The sequence below is a fragment of the Colletotrichum paranaense genome, assembly GCF_030867605.1.
Source record: "Colletotrichum paranaense strain IMI 384185 chromosome Unknown Scaffold_25.1, whole genome shotgun sequence".
Taxonomy (NCBI): Eukaryota; Fungi; Ascomycota; class Sordariomycetes; order Glomerellales; family Glomerellaceae; genus Colletotrichum; species Colletotrichum paranaense.
This window is the reverse complement of record NW_026848983.1, coordinates 122,215-137,555: the sequence shown is the minus strand read 5'-3', so window position 1 is coordinate 137,555 and position 15,341 is coordinate 122,215. Positions and strand designations below refer to the sequence as shown.

At 52.1% G+C, this 15,341-nt stretch overlaps 5 protein-coding genes across 5 annotated transcripts; 1 reads left to right on the top strand and 4 right to left on the bottom strand.

The window, feature by feature from the left end:
- Positions 1 to 212: 212 nt before the first annotated feature.
- CPAR01_16436 (uncharacterized protein) lies at positions 213 to 2,566 on the bottom strand (the record flags this gene model as incomplete). Its single annotated transcript, XM_060500681.1, has 4 exons — positions 213 to 237; positions 560 to 1,852; positions 1,908 to 2,031; positions 2,083 to 2,566. The coding sequence occupies 4 exons, from the start codon at positions 2,564 to 2,566 to the stop codon at positions 213 to 215; spliced, it is 1,926 nt and encodes a 641-aa protein (XP_060340594.1).
- Positions 2,567 to 5,228: 2,662 nt separating this feature from the next.
- Positions 5,229 to 7,843, bottom strand: CPAR01_16435 (Cullin family protein; the record flags this gene model as incomplete). The annotated part of the gene is made up of 6 exons (XM_060500680.1): positions 5,229 to 5,417; positions 5,472 to 7,357; positions 7,418 to 7,503; positions 7,554 to 7,570; positions 7,649 to 7,718; positions 7,788 to 7,843. The coding sequence occupies 6 exons, from the start codon at positions 7,841 to 7,843 to the stop codon at positions 5,229 to 5,231; spliced, it is 2,304 nt and encodes a 767-aa protein (XP_060340593.1).
- A 1,993-nt stretch (positions 7,844 to 9,836) lies between these two features.
- CPAR01_16434 (uncharacterized protein) lies at positions 9,837 to 11,038 on the bottom strand (the record flags this gene model as incomplete). Its single annotated transcript, XM_060500679.1, has 2 exons — positions 9,837 to 10,837; positions 10,909 to 11,038. 2 exons carry the CDS (start codon positions 11,036 to 11,038, stop codon positions 9,837 to 9,839), a joined length of 1,131 nt encoding a protein of 376 aa, XP_060340592.1.
- A 1,725-nt stretch (positions 11,039 to 12,763) lies between these two features.
- On the top strand, positions 12,764 to 13,748 carry CPAR01_16433 (uncharacterized protein; the record flags this gene model as incomplete). Its single annotated transcript, XM_060500678.1, has 2 exons — positions 12,764 to 13,200; positions 13,271 to 13,748. 2 exons carry the CDS (start codon positions 12,764 to 12,766, stop codon positions 13,746 to 13,748), a joined length of 915 nt encoding a protein of 304 aa, XP_060340591.1.
- Positions 13,749 to 13,974: 226 nt separating this feature from the next.
- CPAR01_16432 (uncharacterized protein) lies at positions 13,975 to 14,601 on the bottom strand (the record flags this gene model as incomplete). The annotated part of the gene is made up of 1 exon (XM_060500677.1): positions 13,975 to 14,601. One exon carries the CDS (start codon positions 14,599 to 14,601, stop codon positions 13,975 to 13,977), a length of 627 nt encoding a protein of 208 aa, XP_060340590.1.
- Between the last annotated feature and the right edge of the window lie 740 nt (positions 14,602 to 15,341).

Below are 15,341 nucleotides of genomic sequence, written 5' to 3'. Positions count from 1 at the left end.
CACAATACCGTATATTCCGATATGCTGGGTCATCATCCCTGACTGAAACAGGATCACGACGCTGAGAGGCATTTGAGATATCTCTAGAAGCCGTGATGGAGGAAGCATTTGAATGCAGGGAGGCACAGTGGTGGTTGCCAGACAGCACATGGCCCTAGGGCTGTAATCAGTTCGCATATAGGAACTCTGCCTCTCTCTCTATCTAACTATGCTCATAGAATACCGAGGTGATCGAAGCTACCATAACATCATTCTCATTCCACATCACCCTCAGTCACCAAGGCTTAAGTCCTTGCCCGCCAGATCTCACTTGGCTTCTATCACCCCTTCTTCGACAACGAACCTAGCACCTTCATTCCCGCCACAAAAACTCACTATCGTCTTGTCGGCCCGAGACTCCAATTCCTCGAGTTGTATAACAGGTATTGATTGGCTGCTGTGTCGATTCTCGTTTCTCTCATTCGAGCTTTGTTCCTCCGATATGTTGTAAAATAGCAGAGGTAGGATTGACGACTTCCAGATGGGTTGCCTCCCACTGTCTCGGCAACTCTGAACATACGCGGCTACGAGCAGGGCTGATGTCAAGGCCAGAAGAGCTGCAGGGTAAAGTAGCCACCATCCCTCAAACCTTACACAGATCGAGGTTTGATTGCAGATTCCCTCCTTATAGCTGTTTGATGTATCCGTCTCCGAAAAAGTCAGTCCATTCTGACGCATTCGATTCGTAATGGCGATAGACATGTTGTCGTGAGCAGCCGCAAGGCTGTCAAATGTGGCCATCCCTCCGCTGTAGAGAGCGTCAAGCCACCAACCTGTTTCGCATTGTAGCTGACTGGAGTTTCCGATTCCATTGACGGCTTCAGGAGATGTTGGTCCATTCTCGGTGACGTCGTAGAGTTTGCAATGTCCTTTCAGTTTGTCCTCGAAGAATAATCTAATACCATGGAACTCGCGGTAGTCCATGGCTCTGACACACTGAGGCGGAGCCTCCTTTGTAACTCCATCTGAAGTCCACGAGGTCCAAGGTAGGCCATCTCGAGGGGCGTCTGTAATGTTGAACACGCCGTACGATTTGTCGTCAATAATGCAAGGCTGGATCACTGAAGCGTAACTAATGCCGCTCGACGTTTTAGACATTGGCTCCGTCGATATTAATTGCTCATTTAGGGTACCATTCGTGACATCTCCATTGTAATAACGGAGACAAGGATAGAGACTGCAGTTGGCAGCCACAATATCAAGGTCAGAGCTGAGTCTCGGCATATTCTTATAGTCATGCTCGCAGTATCGATCGGCCGGGGCATCTGGGTTACGCTGTGCAACACAACCTGCCACCGAGAGCGTCAGGAAGGACGTGACGATAGGATTTTCATGTGTGTAATCAATGACTGTTGTTGCATTGAACAATTCCGGCTCAACGCCAGTGTTGATGGAGAAATTCGAATCCTTGTGGAAGCGGTAATTGTTACGATATCGGCCGAACAATTTTGTCTTTGAGTCTTCAAACTCTAACAAGTCGGACTTCACGTCGGTACACTTGCTACAAACCCCTACGGACGAGTGCGTGACTCCAGAAACGTTTTGGAACACACAGTTACCCGACTCGCACTCGAATAGCTGAGAGCTGTCGGGAGGTATACCGAGTAAGCCGTTGATAATGGCGGTGCTCATCTTCGCGTTGGTATCTGCTCCACTGATCATAGAATCATGCCTCGCAACCCGCTCGGCTATTGATATACGAGCAGTGCACTCAGATGAGACCTCGCAGGAATATGTTTTGACAGCTTGCTGAGAGAGAGGGCCAGTGGCGTATGAGGCGATCACAACCAGAGCGCCAAGTAGCGTTGTGTTCCTGTTATAAGTGTTACTGGAAATCCCATCTACTTATGAATAAGATTATAGCATACGGCTTGGGGATGGTTACTAGGAACTTCAACGATCCCCAAGCACCTTTGCCAGCATTGTCAAAATGTTCGACATGCCGGAGGGGACGCGGCGCCGCCATCCATAACCACTTAGCTTGCCCAATGACTGAATTCATCAGTATATTTTTCTCTTAAGAATGAGGGAAATATTATCTACCTTGCGACAAAACGAACAGCATCGCGGCTCTCAGGAGCGTGGTCAATATGGCAACAAGTGTGTTAATACTAACACTGTATGCCCAAGCCGGCTGCGGTTTCCCATTGCTGAACACTAAGAGAATGACCATAACAACAAAGGCGAAAACAGAAGTCAAGAGTGCCGTGAACTCGAGGTTCCATTGCTTCAAGGTTGAAACTCTGCCGAGGGGCTGATGAAGTAGGCCGTTCTTCTCAGCTTGGTTGAAATTCCCCTCATCGATGCCCTTGGGACTAGCTGATGAAAGCCCGTTGATTTCATCTCGGGACTCCTCCTCGGAGGGAACAATAGTATAGTCACTTATCGAAGCATCGTTCTGGAAGTTGTCGGGCTGCTGGTTTGATATGTTTCTGCCGTGATGCACTTCGTCTGTGAACGATACAGACGAAGGTCTGGGAGACGACTCATCTCCAGCGGTATGGGGAGAGTCTTGGTAAGGTGCCATTGCGAGACGTCACAAATATTTTAAGACACTAGAGGTGACGACTGGACTTGATAGAGGGGACCGAGTCTTTATGTGCGGACGCATCAGAGATGCATATCGTGGATCAGGCTGAGCCCGTGGGGGCCTCAATGACATGCATAAGCTCATGGCTTTTTCGTCCCGTGGCTAGGAGGACTTGGCTGCATGTTGGATGTTTCTGACGATTGGTACGATAAAGCTGCACTGCCCATCTGCGGTACAACAACAGATCTAATTGTGGTTCTCATGTGGACGACGCAGGCTGGCAAGCTGAGCATGCAATGGCAGCCAGCCTTCTGCCCGAACGACGCCCTACTGCGTTCGTAACCGCTACAGCGGACCTAACAACCATCAGTGGTAAAGGAGGGACTGCGAAAATTCGGTACAAACCTGAGATATTTCCAGATAAACGGCCTAAATTGAGAGAGACAATCGTCAACTAGATCTTGCCTGAGGGAAATCTGAACCAAATTGCGAATTACCAATGGAAGTGAGTGATCCTCTACTCTTTTATTATAGGTAAGAAGAAGAAGAAGAAGAAGAAGAAGAAGAAATAGTTTGCTTTTGATTAGTTGCTTTCATAATCTGCCGAGTGAAAGGCCTTGTGTCGTCTTAGAAGAAAACCACCAATCAACCTAGAAGTCCCAACTTGCATACCCAGCATGGCAGGAACCAGCTACTTTCAGATAACCTGTCCTTATACATGTGTGTGGAATGCAAGATAACAGAGGCTATGTATCAACTCATACAACTGTCGGCATGGAAGCTGCTGGTTCTCGTGTCATGTCTAGACACCCACGGTGCCACCTCTCGTGAACCATTTAACCCCGAGGTTGAGTTCGGGCTCAAGTTCTCGGCATACCTCTTCTATACCTTGCGCAGTACCGAGAAGTTGTCCAATTTGCCATTCTTACCTCATTGACTGTACGGGTGATGGATTCTGGCTCTATCCAGTCTCAACCACATATTTATAACACTCAAGAAGACGGCCCCCCTTCGCCATTCGTCGACACTGGAATTCTCGAGTCCACCACTACGATAATGAGCAGGCTCGGAAAACCTCATGTGACCCTTGAGCTGGAATCTAAATGGACAAACCGGCAAATAGCATGCGCAGCGGGCGTCCTGGATACGGGCACTTGTGTCACACGGGATGTCTAGCCCTCGATACTGATAGAGGTAAGAGTGCCTAAGGGTGCCGAGTAGATACATATTAGACAACAGACCATGAGACATATACACATACGGAGCAAACATATCAACAGACCTACCACATGTTGAAGTCTTCAAGGAGATCCACATACAACGGATTTAAAGATTCAGTTAACGCTGCGCCGGATATGGACTCAAACGACACAACATCTAGTACACAGAACCATCTCAACAACACCGCTATCTATCCCATTTTCCCTTCATGTAGTTTAACACCAATCAGCATAATCAGTCGCACATTACGCCAACGCAAACGCAAAAGAAAGCCCCGCCGCGCCTGGCCTGATGCTCCCAATATCGCGATAGATCCACCCACAGCGGATCCCTCAACCCACCACGGCCCCATCATCACCAAGCAAAACTTCAAAAAACATACAACACTAGGTATTCGCTGGTCGTCACCGACCCAACTACTAATCCGGCCCTCACTGGCTTATCTATGGGAGAGCGGACGGGATCCCGAGTTTTCCAGTGGGTATGGTCGTATGTGGTAGAAAATAAAGGCAGAGTCGATCATATCGTGAGATCGCGCACAACACCGAGTAGCCGTTCTTCCCCACATCAACACACGACACCACACAAGAAATAGCAGCTGATAAGGATAATTCACGGAGAGAAAGCTGTTTTGCTTTATTTGTCTTGACTGGGATAGTTTCTTCCTAATACCGTGGCTGAGGGAAAGTCGCCAACCGCCACAACTCCTCATCTCGCGATGGAGGTTCCCCCCGCCCAGTCACACAGCAAAGACTAGAGGTTTAGGGATTGCTCCAACATAGAGAGAGCGTTACTTCGATTTTCAAATAAACCAGAGACAATATGGCTGTGTCAACAGGGCTCCTAGGATTTGCTTTTTGCAATCTAGCTTCGGCGCAGCTTCATCCGCACAGCGATAGGCACTCCGACTCATTTGGCCACGTGAACCCGCCTTTGCGTCACTCCCTACCTGTCCCACAACTGACAATATCCCTTCCCATCAGAGAAAAATCATGGCACAGCAACGCAGCAGTTCAAGTGATGGACACTTCAAGGTCCGCAGACTTCACTTCAACACGAGAATTTCCCTGTATCTACGCTGTTAATCTACGCCGTTGGCCCGTAGGGTGGCCAAATCACCTGGCTTCTCCTTGGCCATCACCAACATCACCGTGTAAACACTTTTTCAAACAGTCAAGGGAATCCGCATGCGACTATCTAAACCTCCCAACCTGCCTACTGCCTGAATCCCGAAGCAGAATAAATCCCATTCGTCAGTGTTCCTCCGTCCTATTGTCGAAGAACCTGCACACGCCTTATATGTGTTTGGGTAAGTCAAATCAATGCCTGGTAAGACTGGGTGTGGTGTTGTATGCAGTTTTGAGGTTGTTGTAATACATGAGCCATCGAGAGAGGCAAGGGGGTATTTCCTCCTCCCGAAAGTACGATCCACTTCCCATCACGCCAGGTACCCAAGCTCGTCGTCTTCGAGTCGCTCCAAGTACTCCTTGTCGAGCAGAATCTCTATGCACTTCTTGATGTCCGAAACCTTTGGCACGAAGCGCGACCGGATCTGGTTGATGGTCTCGCTGACGAGCTGAGTGTGCTTCATCTTCTTTCTGGCCTTCATGATACGAACGATGGCAGACTGTTACCTTGTTAGTACGTGAAAAATCAGTGTCATAGAAATGGATTGACATACCTGCAGCAGAAGCTTGCGGTCCTCCTCGATCGTCTTGTTCGTCTCCACCTCCTCCTGCTTAGTCTCCTTGGCACCACCGAGGTTCAAGTTAACTCTGATCTTCTTGCTCTTGAAGTCATAGTTGAGGCGGAAGCTCTTGCCGGCCTCCGGCTTGCCTTCGGGTGACATAATGAGGACCTTGGCCTTGAGAAGAATGGCCAAGGCCTGGTCAAGGACCTCAGAGCTCAATAGGGTAATACCCGAAATATCCTCGTAAGTGTACTTGTCCTTATCGTTGTAAAGGAGCAGGATGGCCATTTGGTAGGCAGACACCTGGAATGTGTAAGGCGTCTTGCTGTTCTTGCAGTAGCCGGCCTTCAGCTCGCCCTTGCAAAGCTGCCACAGCCACGTGAGCTTGCGACCCTCGTGCCGGTTCTTGTAGAACCGGGTAAACCGCTCGCAATCGTCATTGATCTCGTGTGGGGGAGTGAAGCTGGTGTTTGGTGCGGTCAGGGGCCAGAAACCAGTACCGAGGATGGAGTATTGGGAGTCGAGGGTAGTCTTGAGACCCTCAAGACCCGCGACATGCTCCTTGAAGCTGACATTAAGGTCCTTGGACGTCTGCATGTCCTGGAACATCCTCTGCAGCTTGTTGGTGTACTCGAAACCACACGCCTCCTTGAGTTTACTGATCATGCTCGTTTCCGCGTCGTCGGATGACGAGTTACTGTGCACCAGACGGCGGGCGAGCATGCGTGAGTAGAACTTCTGGAACACGTCCTTGTCCTCAATGTACTTGAAGACGGTCATAATCTGGGTGAGCGTGTTCTCCAACTCGCCCTCCTCGATGCCAGTGCTGCTCTTGCGCAACAACACATCTGTATACTTGGCCAAGAGCTCTGGCGACTTGTTGGAGCCAGACTTGCAGACTTCGTTTCTGTTGATGAACTCGCGGCAGGCATTGTCCAAGGACCGCGTGAACTCGGCTTCGCCATCAAACGCACGCGTCACCAGACCTGAGTACTGGGAGTGGATCTCCAACAGCGCATCGACATAGACCTTTGGCTCCAGCTTCTCGGCGTCAGATGCCACCTTCTCCACAGCACTCAGACCTGCCTTGCGGACATGTGTCTCGAACCTCTGCCTCAGAGGATCCAAGCCCTCCGGAATCCTAGACAGTAGCTTGTACATCCTCGCCATATCTTCTTCTCTGTCGTTATCCAGGAGGACCTGGAATTCGTCGCGAAGTAGCGTAGAGTGATCGGCAATGAGGGCTTGGTTGCACGTCTTGCGCAATGGTGTGATGATATCAGCGTGTAGAAACATGCGCACCCGCTCCTCCTCTTCCTCAAGTCTCGTCTCCGCCTTCTTCATGTATTCGACAACACTGTTCTCAGCGACGAATTGTTTCGACTCATTCTGGTAGTATTCTTTCGTCGCAGCCAAGAAGGGGCGCTCGAAGTGGAAGCGGTAGACGTCGAGAGTGGACTTGGTGGGGTCGGCATCGTCGAGACCGAGGGATACGAAAGAGTCGACAACTTGCTTTATCTGACCATACTCAATGGTCTCGCCGTTGCGCTGCTTCTCGACCAGCTTCAGAACCGCCTCCATAACCTTGGTCGATACCTGCTCGAAGAGAACCCTACGCCACTGGACCAGGTGCAACGTGTAAACGTCGTAGATGTTCTTCTTGCCCTCATCCATCTCGCGCTTGACCCAGTGTCGGTTCAGATACCGGAAAAGGTGATGGATGTACTTGGCCGCAATCGTGTATCGGTTCCATTCTTTGATATAGAATGTCAGCAAGGCTTCGTCGGTGTGCGTCTTGGACTGCTGAACGAGCCCTTCGAGATGTTGCTTGAGGTACTCGATGAGCTTGTTGTAGAGCTCCTCTCCGAGAAGGTGAGCTATCACGAGATGTCAGTATAGCTGCCCGACGCAGCAACGGAAGCGTGTTCCATGCTCACCTCCTCTGTGGTTGCCTGATCCGATGCTTCCCTGGGGAACGGATAATCCGACAGCCTTTTGGGATGTGCAGAAGTTGTGGACGGCACTAGAGATCAAGTTAGAAGATGAAGATAGTGACCGGTTAGCAAGGCGTACGTGTAGACTCCCATGTACTGTGGCGAGCGAGCAGTGGTTAGCACTCTTCCATCTGGCACGAGGAACGTGGAGCAGCTTTGGGCATTTCAACTCACGATCTGCATGTCGATACCACGCTCAAGATCCAGCATGATACGCTGGATGCCAGCCTCGAGGTACTTCCATCTGTACGCAGTCAGCGCGGGGTGTTCGACCAACGGCGACGGAGTCGCGAGGCTGCGGAGGTCCACTCACGTGGCTCCAATGTCCTCCCTGTTAGGAACTGGAGGCATCTGGACGGCAGGCGCCATCTTGGCTGTAGACATGATCCCAAGCTCTCAGATCGAGCGCGCTGTCTGTGGAAGAAATTGGTGAAGCCGTCGTGGCCGTCGTGGTGGGGGGAGGGGCGGATGCTGGTTCGGGGGTCGATTCGGCGTGGAAGGCGGGGGGAGGGACCTGCTGCAAGAGGCGAGAAGTTTAGAAAAACCGTCTAGGCAAGAGATGGAGAAAATGTATTTGGATCTCCAGTCCTGCCGTTGGTGGAGGGATAAAGGAGAATCAGTAGATGGTGGTGGAGGGTTGATGTCGTGGCGAGGAGTCGGACGCTTGTGGAAATCAAAGTCGAAGAATGGAGATGCAAAGGAAAGGCCGGTGGTCGCAAGGGTTGGAAGGAGGGAGAGGCTGCCTTACGTTACCAGGGTCTGGGGGAAAAGGGAAGGAACACGGCGGCCTTTGTCTGAGTCAGAGCGAAGGGAAGTGAGGCCGTACTTTGCTCAAATAACACCTTGAAGGGGAAAGCAAGAAAAATAAAGAAGAGAAGTTTGTAGCCTGGACCACAAGAGCTGTGAACGCGATCAGGCAGACACTGGTCGACTGGTGGGTAGAATGAAAGGCTGCTTTGCTTGCTGGGTGAGAGGCGCTGCAGATGGAGGCGGCGTCCGGTGGTGGAGGACCCAGGTCTGGAGGTGGTGGCCAGCTACGGATACGGTAGCGACACGACCACGCTCTGGGCTGCGACAAGACCAGGCCAGCCCTCGTCCACCTCTCCGTCACAGCGTGAGTGGTGGAGAGTGGGGACTCTGCCCTCTAAACCTGGGTGAGGCCTGGGTGCTTGGGACTGGTTGTCGCAGAGCGAAGTGGGTCCCCAGCCGGAAGGGTCTAGCGGACGGTTTCTGCCGAGCGTGACCGCCCTAGACCATGAGCTTGGGTAATCCGCGATAGGGAAGGCGTGCTTTATGGGCTTCTGCTTCAGGTACGCGACCAGGCAATTAAGACACAGCCTACTCCGTAAAGGTACCTCACTTCAGGGGTTGCTGGGGGCGGGAACGAGGGGACATTGGGACTTCTCAGCCTTACCTTTTTCTTTGATTGGCACGAATACCTTGTTCTCTTTCGATTTGCACCCACCCAGACCCTATCGATCCAAGGGTACTTTACAAGAGGATACATAAGGTAGTTGGGACACTTGACCACAGTTAACTTTATTCCTGTTTACACCTGAGATGCCTAGACTGACTAACTTTGTCATTCCCATTTGCTCAAGAACGTGTTTGCCCATCGCTTCTATGCTCCGTGGACAAAGATTGTTTAGGTCTTGACTCATGGCTCTGACTTGACCATGCTTCCCCCCCCCCCCCCCCCCCCCACACCCCCCCCCCCCCCCCCCCATTCACCCACTCTGCTTTTCCCCACACTTCTTTATCCCTGGAGAAAAATTTTTTTTTGCTTTGCGCTTTGCCTCTGACTTTCCCTCCTCCCCCCCCCCCCCCCCCCCAGCGATTACTCCAAAATGGCAAAACTCTTCCGTCGACATTCTGTCTGGTTTTCCCAAAATTCATGGATCTTGGATATGGCTACGTCAACTCGTATCAAATATAGACTACTTGTTGCTGACTGTTTTTCGCCATCTTACAAACTCCACCTAAAATTGAGTCGCATACTTTGCTACCTTTATAATGCCACCTTGTTATGGATGTTTGTCATTCACTTCTACAGAGCCAAGGAGGCGGGCACAACTTGTTGTGAATAGTATCCCCAGCCACAAAGCATTAGATCTGTCACCTCTCATCTGACATGCCAGACCCATCGCACTTTGACATACATCACACAAAAGGCCCAGTCACATATTACATTGCTGAGACTGTGCAAAGGTTGATATCAACATGACTAGACAGCCAGAAATATGTATAATGAACAAAGAGGAAGGACCGCAGCTACTGTTGCGCGCTGAAGTTATCGTGTAGGCTTTTACTAAACCGGGTATACCCAACAAGACCAAAGAAAACACCTCCCATGCCCCCAAAACTACATGCGGTCGTGAGAGCTTTCATCCTCGCCTCCTCCAAGTCGTTGAACCGTTCGGAAAATATTGACCATGAAGTTCAAGGTCCACGCCAGCAGACCCGCCAGCATAAACGACGCCAGGGCCTGACTCAGCTGCCTCACTTGCCCTGCTTCAACATTATGGAAGACGAGCGATTCAAATGCCAATGATGTGCTGGCCGATTTGAATATGATGAAGAAGAGGTCGAGCAGAATGAGGGCAATCTTCTGGACAGCTGGTCGGAGGCCCAATGGCTTGCCCGTGTACTCGTCCCAAAGCATGTACCCGATATAAGGTACAGCAACTGTATCGACGGCGATAGCGACAATACTTTGCGCGCGCTCCGGGCTGACATTGCTCTTGGCGTTCTCCTTTTCGTAGATCCGGGCTGCTATAGCCAACGCGATGATGGACGTGAACATGACTGTAAGTCGGAAAACCAGGGGCACTAAGTAGTGTCGTAGAATGAGGGACCACATTCTTTGCCTAAAGGTCTTCGTTCTCTTCTGCTTCATCGATCCCTTCTCCAAGTCTCTGTGGGCGTGCGAGTCGTATCGCTTGTTGAAGTCAGGCTGCAACTTATCCAGCACACTGACGTCCACAACCTCCGACTGCTCTCCTTCCATGTGCCCGTAGGCCGACGAGTGAAGAAAGTCCTTCCATGCTGCTGGTGGGCCCTGGGTTGCGGGCCTGTGTGCTGAGACGATGACGGGCTCTGCTGTTCGTAGGTGATCCCACTTTCGGCCGTGTTGCGCGCCCTTGCCGCGAAAGAAGTCCGTAAGCCGGACGTTTGTGTTTGGGCGAGCTTTCTCTAAGACGGGGTCGCCAGTGTAGTCGACCCAGCCGTCACGCGACACCCGACGATCAGGCTCCTTAGGCTGATGATTGTGGTGAGGTGGAACGGCTCGGGCCGGGGGTGATAGCAGTTGAAGCTGATCTTCGCTGGGTTTGCCATACCGCGTCTCGTAAGAGTCTATCCATGCTATTGCGACAAGGGAATTAGTCCGGTTCCTACTCAATCAAAGATCCGAACAAGCCGGAGATCATCCTTACGAGGGAGCGATTTCGGCTGTAAGCGCATGCGCGGGGCACCATTACTATCGATCGCTGTACTACTTGTGCCGACTGAAGCTCGAAAGTCGGCCGAGGCGGAACTGCCAGGTGGGTGACTGGATGTGCTCATCGCAGTCGCAGCCTTGGCTGAGGCTGGACGCTGAACTCGAGAGGAGGGGTGCTACGACGAGGCCGTCTGCAATTGTGAGCGTCGTGAGTGGAACGCTTCGTCAATGGCGTGTAAAGAGGCTCGCATATTAATATGCCCTCCGCCTTTCGGTCGAGGCCGTACGAAAGCGAGGTATCGATATTATTATCGCAGGTGATATCGTGCACTTTATCGTCGAGGTTTGTGTACACAAGTTGAGAAGGAAAGTCGTCAGGACGAAGGAGCGGGTGAGAGACGTAAGAAAATAAGATTATGATTTGAGAAAAGCAAGAAGGCGAAATAGTAACGAGACCGTGATCAAGTCCAAAGTCCAAAGTAAAGTAAAAAAAGGCAAAAGACACGGTAGAAAAGGTGCGCGTGATGGGAGACAGTTAGCAACCTAACGGTTGGGTGCGCCCTGTGTGTCTCTCTCTCAACGGCGGCGGAGGCGGCGGCTGTGTCCTCGTGGGGAGAGATGAGCTAGTGGTGCTGGCTGGCGTCGCTATTTCTTGGCTTCGTCGTCGTCCCCGTCCAGTCCCGTTCTTTGGTTCTGTCTGCAGGGTGAATCCCAAAGCTGACGGTGGCCAGCCTAAGTTTCTGGAGAGAAACACCAAAAGAAAAGCAGACCACACGACACTCGGATTGTGCCATGCAGGTCTATGACCGCAACTTTTGCCCGGGCGTTCCAGCAAACCGGGAAACTTTGCAGAAAGACTGCAGAGTCCAGACACCTCTTGCGGCGCCAAACAGACTGGACGACAAAATGGAGGGCTGGGGAGAAGGGAATCAGAAGGGAGAGAAAGGGAAAGAGGTGTGTCCAACAGCCCGATTGGAAGGCTGGTAGCACCGGTGCACTGGAGCAATCTAACAACTGGAGCAACCCGACGGGTGGGCCCCTCGATGCCGGCTGCCTGCGAAAATGCCAGGTACGTACTCCCCGAATGCGCGGGCAGTCACACTGTCACGACCTCGACATGGAGGAATTTAGCGGGTTTCGAAAGCCAATTTGCGCGAGCGCGATCTGGGATCAGAGGAAAATTCAGTCGTGATAGAGGGGCACACGTTGGCTTGGCAGTCGGTTTTGAGCTGAGTGGATAACAGACATGGTGTCAGGCCCATATGTTCCCCTATCGCGCAGCTGAGCAGGGGGCTACGATAGGCATTGATGCAAGCACTCTTAAGCTCCGGGGATACCCCTTCATGTATCGCCCTAACAGTGGTCCCTCGCACTCGGCGCACCACTCAAATCACAGGAACGGCCCATGACGCCAACCTGCGTCACTGCTCTGCGTCCGGGTTCAGTCCAGGAAGCTTGACCCAGAAGCTAAGATGGATGACAGGGGGCAGGGCTCTAGTTCTTCAAAGTCCAAGAGGCTGAGAGCTTCCAGACCTGGAACTCCACGACACACGTCAAAATTGCCTCCTTTCTTCGACAAGGGACAAGAGGCCGCCTGGGGTTTCCATCACTTGCGATTTTCTTTTCGCCCCTCGGCCAATTCAGTATTTCACTCGACATGCGGACTGGGAGAAGCTTTGTCTGCTAATCTCTGAGCCAAGAGCGTCCTCTGTTCCCTTCCCCCTCCATCCCATCGCAACTGCCGCGGGGCAGCGCGTCGCATATTCCTCGAGGGACCCGACGAAGACGAAGTTAATCGCAGCAGCCAACCTCCGGCACCCATAGCTCGGGCTGAGCCCTCGTCGTCCGATATGCGTCTCTATCTCCTCCCCATTACCACGAGTCGGACTCTTCTCTACTCACAACGACTGAACATTGCGACGACGAACCAACAAGGCTTGGCAGATAAGGTCAGCAAGAGGGCAGCCAAGTTGTGGGCTGGCTGGGAAGCAAAAGAGAGCGGATGGCAGAAGAAGGTCGTGAGCTATGGAAACTACGCCCTGCGTCGAATTCCGTACGAAGAATGGGGGTTGAAGTCGGTGCCACCCATTTCTGCGAGACGCAAGGACGAGGAGCTCAAGGGCAAGGAGAAGATTGAATTGGTCTTCCCGGATACCATCGTCCCAACAAAGCAGGCTGAGCAGGTCGTCAGGACACTGGCCACCGAACGAGATGCGCTGCACAAGAGGAAGCTCATATGGTGCTTGATTGGCATGCCCATCTCGGCGCCGTTCGCCCTGGTGCCCGTGTAAGTTGAAACTTCGATTCCGATTCTCTTGTGTGGAAGAAGTGCATTGCTGATATTATTATCCTCCTAGGATACCTAATCTGCCATTCTTCTATCTCGTCTACAGAGCTTGGTCGCATTGGCGCGCTCTCGAGGGAGGCAAGCACCTCCGATTCCTCGTTGACAATAAACTCCTAGCCTTGTCCCCGTCAAAGCTATTGAATGACATTTATACGCCTTTAATCCCAGAAAACACAACCGTAACACCGTCGAAACCAGCCCTTGGCAGCACGGAGCCTTTGAAAGGCAAGGGAGAAAACGCAAAGAACGAAACAATCCTACTCTCGCAGGCCAATGGCCAACGGATTGCCAAGACGCTTGATGTACCCGAGCTGGGCGTCGAAATTGAGCGGGCCATCTGGCAGGTGAACCATGCCAAGAAGGCCAAGGAGGAAGAGGCTTCTGTTGAAGCCGCGGACGATGCCGCAAAGGAAGCCGCAAAACAGGTCAACGCCGATCCCACGACGGATAAAGAAAAGCCTTCCGACCCGAGCAAGGAGAAGCAGTAGCCTCGGCAACGACTTGTAGGATGATGAACGTCTGTAATGTTTGTAATGTATGCTCTCTAGACGTGAGCTGGTTCGGCCTGATGTATGTATGACGATAAAGCCCCGCTCCGATAGACAGACTCTTCTCTTTTGCTTCTGGGTCGGGCTAGAATCATGAAGTTCCGTTCCGCCTGATGACGAGTTGGTGGACTTGTTCAATGTGGCCAGAAATGGGGTCCATGAGATTTTACGTAGCCTCGGTAGCCGAATACATGTGGAAGCCGTGGGCTCGAAGGGCCGGTAGACATCCACAGATACACATCAACCCGAATGCCAACGCAACCCGGCGAGCGGTATCTCTGGAAAAGGGACTTCGTAGCCTGGGCACGAGCGACCCCCACTGCCGTGCGCTCTCGTCCGCGTCGTCGTCAGCCTCGCAGAAGAAATCGTACTCCTCGCCCTCGTGCTCCTTCCAGTGCGCCGCCCGAATGTGGACCTTTGGCTGCTTCTTCTGCTGTTGCTGCTGCTTCTGGGACGACGGCGGCCACGGCGGCTGGTTCGAGGTAGCCATGACAATGAGCCCCCTCGCCGCGACCTCGTCTTGGCGATCGCACTCTGCGAGGATGTCGAGGATCTCGTCCCTCGTGTACATTGTGCTCTCCCGCGTCAGGGCTTCCGACTTCCAGGCCATGGCGGCCTTGTGGCGGAGGAGTCTCTGGGTCGGGCTCACGTCGCCGCGGCCCTGTTGGCGTCTCTTTTCGCGCAGTTTTTGGTGGCAGCGTTGCGGTGCGACGGCGTGGACGTCTGGGTTTAGGGGTGAGGGCACGAGAGGGCTGTAGCCTGCCCGGTTTGGTAGTTGTGACATTTGAAGCATTTTTCTGTGACTGTTGTGTTGGTGCTTCTTTTCTTCTTCGTCTTCTTCTTTTTAGGTGTGTTTGTCTAATCCGTGTAGTGGTATTTTGCTTGTCTGAAAGACGTGCAATTAGGCGTGTAATTAGGGCGACGATCGGTTGAGAAGGATGTGGGTTCTTTAGTTTCTGTGGGAGAAAGAAGACATGGGTCGCTTTCGAGAGGGTGATGGTGAATTGTTAACCAACTGTTATCGACATGGTGTTGCAAAGGAGGATTATGATTGCTCCGGGAAGGGAGAGGGGGGGGGGCTGGAGGAAGGTGGCCAATGTCAATAATGGAGGCGATTAAAGAAAAAGTGCGAATTGGTATGCTGGTGTGGTTGTGAAGAGATAGCCGCGAGATATGAGAGATATGGAGCTGGACGCCCGTCTGGAATGTCTCTGGAGGGAACTAGACACGAGAGGGATGGAGCCGACGTTCCTCCCTGGTGTCAGTTGCGAGATTTCCACCCTGCAACTGCAATGTTCCACACGATTTGGCGATTGGATGTGATAAGCCCAGGCATTCAGTCAAAAGGTAGAAAGAGAGACGAGCAGGCATAAACACGGACAACGAGAGGATGAATGTGAATGGAGATTTTGCGAGAAGAGCCACGGATTCAAGTGCGGGCATGTCGGGTGTGCCAATTGATATGGGAATTAAAAACCATGGCGGAATCGGCATGCAGGTAATTATCTCTCTCCATCCATCTCTTTCCCTACC